The sequence below is a fragment of the Petaurus breviceps genome, unplaced genomic scaffold (genome assembly GCF_028583685.1).
Source record: "Petaurus breviceps papuanus isolate PSGF00001 unplaced genomic scaffold, PetGlider_PUasm1.0 108, whole genome shotgun sequence".
Taxonomy (NCBI): Eukaryota; Metazoa; Chordata; class Mammalia; order Diprotodontia; family Petauridae; genus Petaurus; species Petaurus breviceps.
Genome location: NW_027185593.1, coordinates 1,086,113 through 1,095,610, shown reverse-complemented (window position 1 = coordinate 1,095,610; position 9,498 = coordinate 1,086,113). Strand labels below are relative to the sequence as shown.

Below are 9,498 nucleotides of genomic sequence, written 5' to 3'. Positions count from 1 at the left end.
GGAAAATTCAGTCTACTGTACTGGGGATATTTCATCAATAGCAGGAGGAACTAATTCCTAGGATTTAGGGACAAAAGGGCCTTTTAGAGATCAGTGTTCCAACTCCCTCATTTAACCCATGAGGAACACAGTTCAGAAATAGCAGAGCTGGGATCCCAACCAAAGATCTCTGATTCCAGAGAACTACGTGAGCACCAGTGGCCCATGCTGGCTGCTCTGGCAAAGGAAAGGACAAGGGGCAGTGGAAAACAAAAGTTTCTCTTTCCATTACTCTCATCCCATCCTCCTCCCCAGCCTGGGCCTGGGACACCCAGCTCCTGGATTCTTTCTCCAGAGAAATAAACTGTGAATGAGGATGGGGGTAGGGTGATAGCCCGAGGCTTCCCCAACCTTGTGTTCTTGGAGAGGGAGCTCAAGAGAGACCTTAAGAACTGGTCTGACAACAGGGAGTACAAGAGAAAGAGGAGAGGCCACAGGAAAGACCTTGAGTTTAGATCTGCAAGGGCCATCTGGCCCAACTGCCTCATTTTACAGGTGAGGAAACTGAGGCTCAGAGACTTGAGATGACTTGCCCATGGCCACATGGCAGATCTGGGATTCACAAGGACCCCTGATTTCAAATTCAGTTTTCTCTGGACCCCAGTGCTGCAGGGCAGGGCAGAAGTCAGCCCATGAGAGAGACCCAGCTCTCTGTGGCTTGACAAGGAAGGCTCTTGGGGAATGGGGTTCAGTTACTTGGCTGCCTAGTCCTGCCTTCCACCAGATCACAGGGAAAGGAAAGGGCCTTAAGGAGTACATAGCCCAAGAACTCTTCACTTGGGGTTCAGGAATCTGTTTTTAAAATATTTTGGCAATCACGTTTCAATAAAATTGGTTTCCTTTGTAATGGCCCCAGTGGAGATGCCTCTGACAAAAGTCCCAAACAGGACATACTCTCATCCCTGCCCTACCCAACGCTGTCAGAGCCATGAGGCCTTGACATAAGCAGAGAGGCCTCTCCATGGTCCACCCTGCATGACCTAGGTTTGGAGGAGAGACCGAGGCTCAAGCCCCAGATCCAACCACTCTGAGCTCAGTTCGAACTCCTCCCTTGTAAGATAGAGGGTGCTCAGAAGCCTTCCTGTTGTAACCCCTCACAGGGCTGCTGTGGGGAAAGTGCTTTGTAAAGAACTGAATACACTGGAGAAATCGGGGCTCTTAGGACCCATGAGCCAGACACCTCAGCTGCGTTTGCACCAAGTTCTCATCTCTAGCCCTAATTTCCAGGTCCAAGGTGTTGAAGCCTCTTACTTAGAGCTCAAGGAGGCTGCCTGTTTCCTGCCTGTTCAGACAGAGGTGACAGACTATGCCAGAAAGAACCTGTGACCCAACTGTCTTTACAGATGAACAAACTCAGCCCCAAACACATTAGCCTAAACTCACACTAGCAGCAAGCGCAGGACTTGAACTCAGCTCCTCTGACTCCAAATGCATGCATCTCCTCATGAATGTGGACACACACATTGCCCCCTCCCGCCTTCACCCCTAGTTGCCCCAAACACACACAGACAGTGGCTGTTCTCCCCTCTGCCCTGTCCTTACACATGAGGGAGGTCTGTCTAGTTAACCTTCCACTGGGGCCTGTGTTTGGGTCAAACCTGCTCAAGCATCTGATGAAATACTGCACTCCACTGCTTCCCCCCCCCCCCGACCTAGCTGCCTTTCTCAATCCTGTACAAGTACAAAAAGCAGATACACAGGAAGGAAGGGGCTGGTCCTGCCTACATCATGATCTTCCCATTGGCTTCTCAGCTCCCTGAGGGAAAGACACCTTAGTCAGTCATCTCTGTTCCCTACAGCACAGGGTGCTAGGAAAGACAAACATCTGTGTCCTTAATGAGCAGCACTCAGAAAATGGGGAACAGAAAGGTTGGGGGTTAGGGATTTGTGGGTTCATTAACAAAGATGACTTGAAGAGTTCATTGTTCCTTGGGGACATTCTGCCAACGTTCCCCTCGCCTCCCCAGGATTGTTCAAGGCCCAAATATAAAACAAGCAATAAACAATATGGAGAGATTGTTTGTTTGGGGGGAGGCAGCTGGCTCTTTTTAAGGGAATACTACAGTGGCCCAAGAGCATCCCCACAGGCCAGGAGGGTCTCCCCAAGCAAGATATGGAATCCAGCGGCTGGATGAGCCAGAAGATGCTGGAAATCTAAAGCCTGATGGGATGGGGGCAGGGAGCAGGAGGGGATAGCATCTGAGGCTTATTCCACCTTGTACGGAGTGGCATAGTGACAAGGAAGCTTCCTGAAGACCACTGTTATTTCCTGATCCTGCATTTCTGGTAGAGCTCTGCTAGACAGAGAGGCCAGACAGCAATGGCCGGCCATCTAGAGGGAGTGTTTGGAGGACAGGATCTTGTGGCCCAGGACCTCAAAGAGCTGAGGGCAGAATTCTCAGCATCAACCTACCCATCTTGGCCCTGTCTGAGGAGCCAAGCAGCAGATGCCCTTGACTTCTAATGGGGGTGGGGAATTGGGATTATTGGTTTTATTGATTTCCTTTAAGAAAGAAAAATATTTAAAAACTTGTAACAGAGGGGGTGGGGAACAAATGAGCCTTGGGCTCTAGTTCTGGCTCTGCCACTAATTAAGATACTCTACCTTGGGTAAGTCACCCCCTCCTATGGACCTCAGTTTCTGCCTTCATAAAATAAAGGGACTAGACTGGAATCTAATCACTAGATGATCACTAAGGTCCTTTCCCGCTAATTCAAAATTTCTGATTTGATGTTCTGTGTTCTAAGGGCCCTCCCAGGTCTGACATCCTGTGTTCTAAGGGCCCTCCCAACTCTGACTTTCTGTGTTCTAAGGGCCTTCCCAGCTCTGACATTCTCTGCTCTAAGGGTCTTCCCAGCTCTGACATTCCTAGTTCTAAGGGCCCTCCCAGCTCTGACATCCTGTGTTCTAAGGGCCCTCCCAGCTCTGACATCCTGTGTTCTAATGGCTTTCCCAATTCTTATGATCTATATTCTAAGAGTCCTGCCACCTTGGATGTTCTGGGATGCTATGGCTCAAGAATACAGGAGTCATAGTAATACCCACTCTCTCTCCAGGAGGAGTTTCAAAAAAGCTTTTTTTTTTTTTCCACAGGAGTTCCCTCTGTCCAGGAAAAGGTTTTGAGCAGCACAGGACATTGGCCATGAGCTCATTAACATGCGGGCGCAGCCCTGAGACACATGTGTCCTGCTGCCGCCTCCAGTCCCATGCAGGTCTCATGCAGGCGGCACAAAAGTCAGCCGGTGTCGATCCAGGTTTACAGAGAATGCAGACATCAGTACTATATACATGATGCAAAACAAAGCCCCCTCCCACCCCTAGGTTCCTAAACGGCAATAAATTGCAAAAATCTACAGGGTCTCTTTGTAATCACAGTATTTTCTACATGAGGAGAGTGCAGCTTCCATTGGTTGGTTGCTTTTTTGCAAAAAAGATCGGCAAACACAACAGTCTTTCCTGGGGAGAATGTTAGAAAAACCAACTAGAAATCCACTGGCGGACAACAGTGTGGAATTAACCCTTTGAGACAGAGAGAATGAATGCCCTGGGAGGTCACTGTTCAAAAGTCCTTGGCACCAAAGTCAAAACCAAACGGTTTCATTTTTTCCACTCAAGTAATTCCCTTCTTATTGGTGGCTTGAAGGTTCCCGTTTCTTGCCTCAGGCTGAGAGCAGTGAACCAGCGGCATTAATTTCTTTGGTGGCTAAAAATCGAACCCCCTTCCCTAACCCTCTATCCCAGTCCCTGGTACTGGTAGTGCTGCTCGTTTCTCTGACCCTCCCATTCACCTGGACTCCAGGTGCCCAGCTGAAGAAGGGGCTTGAAACTGTCCCCAAACTATAAATTTTATAACGAGGTTTTCTGATCCAAAAGTTTACACGAGTGACAAAGAGAAAAAACCCATTTTATCAAACCATTCGAGTCTCACCCTCTTGGTCTCACCCATAACCCCAGTGGTGGAGGGATGCTCAGTGGGTAAGATATGGGATAACTTGGCAGCACATCTCATATCTTCAGGGTGTTCCCAAGATGGCCCCCCGTGTGACATTCAGTTTCTCAAAGGGTTAATACAAGTAGCGGGGCTGCCTCTCTCTTCGGGGTTGGAGACAAGGGACCCCTGTCTGTGCCTGTCATCCCCTTCCACATCACGCACCTCCAGAAAGGGACCAAACACAGAGAGAGAGAGACAGAGAGACAGATAGATATTGGCTAAATTAGATGGTCCCCAATGCCTTGTCTGAGAATTGCATCCAGATGGGTGATTTTATTAAGGCCATTTTTTTAAAAGTTCTACTTACAATTCTAATAATAAACAAACTCTCTTATGTACATGTAGTTTTGTCTTTGTTTTTTTGTTTTTGTTTTTTAAAAAAAAAGACCACGTTCTCCAAGGTAGCATTTAGCAACATCGTGTCCCTGTAAAAAACTATCCACAACACAATCTGGTTAGTGAATGGAACAGACCAATACCTTCCAAACTGGATGCTTCATTAAGAGACAGTGGTTTAAAAAAAGAACGTCTCACAAACAAGCATTTTCGTGCACAAGGTTTGGCGGGCCCGACTGGGCGGGGACACCGACTCAATGAACAAACCGAACTATCAGAAAGCAACAAAACTTGCAGGAAGCACAGAAAATTTGCACAATACCTTTGGCTGTTCTGAAGGAAAGGACTGTGATCGTCTTTATGAAAGTAACTCAAGCTCTTATGGGCGTATACCTCTTCCATTGGAAATGGTCATTTTGGGGGGGAGGTGGGAAGCAGGAGTAGGGAGTAGGGAAGGTAGAAGTAGAGAAAAGAAAAAATAAACACAGCATTAGCAGAGGAAAACAAGCAGATGCCAGGAGCATGGGAGAAACGGACGAGATTTTCTGGAGCCTTAAATGGAGGAGACAGGGAGCCCTTCCCACCCTCCACCCCAGTTCTTCAGGAGAGAAAGGAAGGGGGAAAATCAAGTTTCAGAAGCTTCTGTTCTAAGAACAAAACGATCCCCTTGCCCTTCACGTCACCTTAATTAGAATGGTTAGAAAAGAGCCCAGAAGCATGGAGGAGGATGAAAGTTATGAAGGGCATGGACAGAAGTATGGTTCAAGGAGCTCAGCCACCCCTGGATTTCTTGAAGCACACAGAAATCTAGCTATAACTCATGGCCTTATGGGTCTCCCCACAGTGTCTCTTTGGGGGGGATATCCCACTCTGCCTCCTTCACCCTCCCGGCTCATTCCAAACTGAGGTGGGACACGGAGCACCCCCTGAAGGAGAAAGATTAGAGTCTGACAGTGACCGCCCCTCTGGCATTTTGGACAACTGCACTGGGGAGGAGAAAACAAAATTAACTCTGATGTGATAAAAATGAAAAGGCTTTTCTTTTTTATTTTGGGGAGGTGGTATACGCTTGACAAAATCATATCTGAATGAGTTGCCTTCTATGCATTCCCTTCATGAGCATTTACTACCAGCTAGGAGAAAATGATGACAATTCAAATGCAAAGATCAGGGGCCAGGGTAGAAGTTGTAATTTGTCAAGTTCCATCACGGCAAAGACTGCTGAATGAAGACAAACCTACCTACAACCACCAAACTTTTCAGACGTGGAGGGTTTGGGGACCCTTGGTAAACAGTTAAAAACGAACCCGAACCTCATAATCCCTCCTTATCTGTCTGGTCTGGCAGGCCCTGCGTTGGTCTAAGAGTACATGGAAGTTTCAAACAGGAACTCAGGGGAAGCAGGGAACAGAGTGAGAAGAGCAGCTGACCCACAAGCAGGAGGCCTGGCTTCAAGCTGTGATCAGATTTCCTGTGGGACCTTGGCAAGTCCCCACCCCTCCAGGTTTCAGTCTCCATCTTTGTAAAGGTGTGGGTTGGACTAGGTGAGGGGTTCTCAACCTGGGACCCACGAACTTGTGTTTTTTTAATACTCTGCTCACTGTATTTCAACATAATTGGTTTCCTCTATAATCCCATATATTTTGTGTATTTAAAAACAGGATTCTGAGAATGGCTCCATGGGCTTCACCAGACTGACTGCCAAAGGGGTTGGGGACACAAAAAAGTCAAAGGACCCCTGGGCCACGTGATTAATAAGGTCCTCCCACATCTGGGAATACAGGATTCTAGGAAGAGTCCTTCAACCAGTCCCACTATGGGACTTCCCCTAGTTCGGCGGTGATGTCCCCAGTGGGGCAGGTCTGTAAGGAGGCTGATAGAAACCCAGCCTTTTCAGGCCCTGCCTGGCAGGGCCCTAACTCACCACCTCCCAGAGAGTTTGGCTGGTCTGATCACTTATTTGGAGACACTGGAAAGGTAACATTCTTTATTTAGGCTTAGATGTTGTTGTGATTTGTTTCTGGTTGAGAGCTGTTTAAAATTCCAGTTGGTTTAAAAATATAGACTATTCCTGCATATCCTTTTGGGAATCGAAACACAAGTGGATGCACTGTACAGACATACAAGGGCATTAATGGCTGGATGGAGTTCAGTTATGTCTCAACTATCCAAATACTTAAATACAAAACAAAACAAAAACAGAAAAAAAATCACAAATTCCTTAAATAACAGTATGTAAAGTTAACTGAGAACACATAACAGGTAATGAACAATAATAAAAAATAAGTAAGTCAAAAAATTCCCCACCTTTCCTCGGACTCCTCACAGGAAGGAGACCCTCCATTCCTGCTCAGGAATTGTATGACTGGGGTAGGACTGGAAAGGCTTGGCAGGGCCAGGGACAGGAATGGGGATGGGGGTGGGATGAGGAAGAGGAACGAGGACAAGGAAAGCAAGTAAGTCTGTCCAACTTGGCCACAGAAGTCATTCTAGCTGCTTTAAATCTTCTGTTCTCTCCTTCATTTTCACCAGGTAATGAATTATAGTACTTTTTGTGTGCTCAGAAATATAAAAAGAAATCTCTCAAAATAGTGTTTCTGTTTGCTTTTGTATGCCCTCTCTCTCTCTCTTTCTCTCTTTCAGGGGGAGGGATGCATCCATTCAACAAAGCCCTCTAGGATGGTGCCTCACCTAGCTGCTGCTCCCTGGGTCCCAGAGAACACGGTTTTGCCAAGGGCTTGAGAAAAGGCAGTGAGGGCTGAACCAGTGAGGAAACACATCAGAAAATGCACAAGGCATATCCACACGGGAGAAGCGCCATTACAGTAGGAAGCGGCTGTAACCAAGCAGTCAGGGAGGCAGAGCCCCCAGAGCTCTGCTTTCTCCACCTCTGGGTCTGAGGAAGGGCCCCAGAGTTATCAGCCTGGAGACTGAGAGCCTGGAAGCAGGATGGGAAGGGGGGGAGGGGATGACAGCAGAAATGGCCACTTGAGGAGTACATGGATACCAGCCAATGGTTTTGGTATCTTACAGAGAGAGACTGCTCAGGCGGTGGGCACGATGCTTCACATTGGTGACCACATACACCCCCCCCCTCCTAGTGCAAGAACAAATTCACAACCTCACGCTGGGACTTGGGCGGGAAGGCGGATGCAGGATCCAAACTCATTCAAATGGCAACGAGTAGACTGAACCAGAGGGTCCAAGATGGCACCGGGGGTGAGGCTGGGGGGTGAGGGGACGAGGGGGTGGCAGCACTGCAAGCTTAGAACGACAAGCTTTACTCAATTGAATGGGGGCAGAGCGGACGCTCTCAGGAACCATGGAATCTGACTCCACTGACCCGTGGGCTGTATTCAGTTCAGCTGGGCACCAGGAAGGTGGCACGTTCCTAGGCTCAAGGTTGTCCACACCCTACAGCCGGTCCATTCGGAAAGTGTCCTCTGTGGCAGGGTCAGTGAGGACCATGTCAGGATCATTGAGCATGTGAAGTCCATCTAGGGTTAAAGGGTCAATCTTGAGTTCGTCCAGGGGGAACTGGGAATCGGCATCAAAACTGACATCACCGACTCCTGCCAAAGTGCTGGTCAGTTCTTTTGATAAACTGGGAGGGGACTCCCCTGTCACTGGAATGGGAGAGGAGACACAAAAATAGGATTAGCTTTTCCACTTAACATCCCCATCTGGAGAAAAAGGAATAGAAATTCAAAGAGCAGGCAGAGTTCGGCTCATTCGATGTCTCAGGCTATATCAGAAAAGAGAAAAGTAGATTCTAACTGGTAACATTTGAGCTTTACGCATCATTGTCATCGATATGAAGGGGGACACGAAGCCTTGGGGGAAGAGGCTTAACGTAAGAGCCCAAACTCATGCTCAGAGCTGCCTTTGTAAGCCACCTAGGGTGTATGGGTGCGAGTGAGAGGGACATCAGGAATGTCAGAGCTCGGAAGGCCTTTAGAACACAACATGGGAAAGAGAGAGGGGCTGCGATGGCTCTGCCGCCAATTACTGTGAGAGAGCAGGGGCCTGATCAGGAAGGAGGCTTTACACCATCTCAAGTTGCTCCTGAGGACCTCCTAAGTGACTTCCCTTAAGATACATACGTCAGTCAACATAGTAAATTAAAATGCGCAAAGTGAGGCTCCACTCTTGCCTCTATAAAAGCAAACCCCTGCACACAAAGGGGATGTGTGTTTGCTGTCAGAAACTGTACTCTCTGGGGTTCACAGTTACTCCATGAACACTCTGCCTGTACGTGGTCCAATGGCTCTCTAAATGGCAGCTCAGTAACTGCTTAACTGTATTCTCATTGTAGAACAACGCATGCTCTGGTGTGAGTTGTCTCTTCCTCCAGGAGGCCACAGGACACTATGGAACAAGGCCCCATCTGGGAATCTGAAGACCTGGTTTAGAGTCTGACTCAGCTGTGGGCAAGACTGCAGGCAAGTCTGGTGGGTCTCAGCTTCTTCATCTGTAAAACACTTATCAGACTTCAGAATCTGGTCTCTTTGGGCAGGGAAGCCTGCTGCTACATAAGAAGGGCCAGCCCAGGCCACTACTCCTCCACTCCAGGAATGCAAGTCCAAGTCACCCAATCTTTAAAGTGGAGCATATAGAACACTTTCCCCAAGAAATCTCACCATATTGACAGCCAATTCTAAGCCCTAACCCCCAGCACAATTCATGCCTGCCAATAGATAGATAGATGATACACATATACACACACACATGCCCGCATACACACACACATTCAAAATCACTTATATAGGGGCGGCTAGGTGGTACAGTGAATAGAGTACCGGTCCTGGAGTCAGGAGGACCCGAGTTCAAATGCAGTCTCAGACATCTAACACTTACTAGACCTGTGACCTTGGGCAAGTCACTTAACCCCAATCTCCCTGCCCTTCCCCCTCCAAAAAAGCAAAAAAATACCCAAACCCAAAATCACTTATATAGCACCAGAAAATGTGCATGTGGTAACATACTGAAGCGTATCTGCATTTCTAGAAATGTATTTGCATGTTCCTTGTCTTAAGGGAAGATATTAATTTCAGCACAATTTGACAAATATTCATTAAATGCTGACTAGGTACAAGGCCTTGTGTTAGGCATGAGAGATAAAAAAAAAAAA

General features: G+C 47.8%; 1 protein-coding gene across 6 annotated transcripts in view; it reads right to left on the bottom strand.

Annotated features, from left to right (window-relative positions):
- Positions 1-845: 845 nt before the first annotated feature.
- Positions 846-9,498, bottom strand: part of CRTC1 (CREB regulated transcription coactivator 1) — a 135,545-nt gene continuing 126,892 nt past the window's right edge. For all 6 annotated transcript variants that reach the window (XM_069067227.1, XM_069067328.1, XM_069067368.1 and 3 more), the window contains one exon: positions 846-7,993. In XM_069067227.1, coding sequence (XP_068923328.1) covers positions 7,782-7,993 — 212 coding nt within the window. In that variant the 3' untranslated portion in view covers positions 846-7,781. The remainder of the gene's footprint in view (positions 7,994-9,498) is intronic.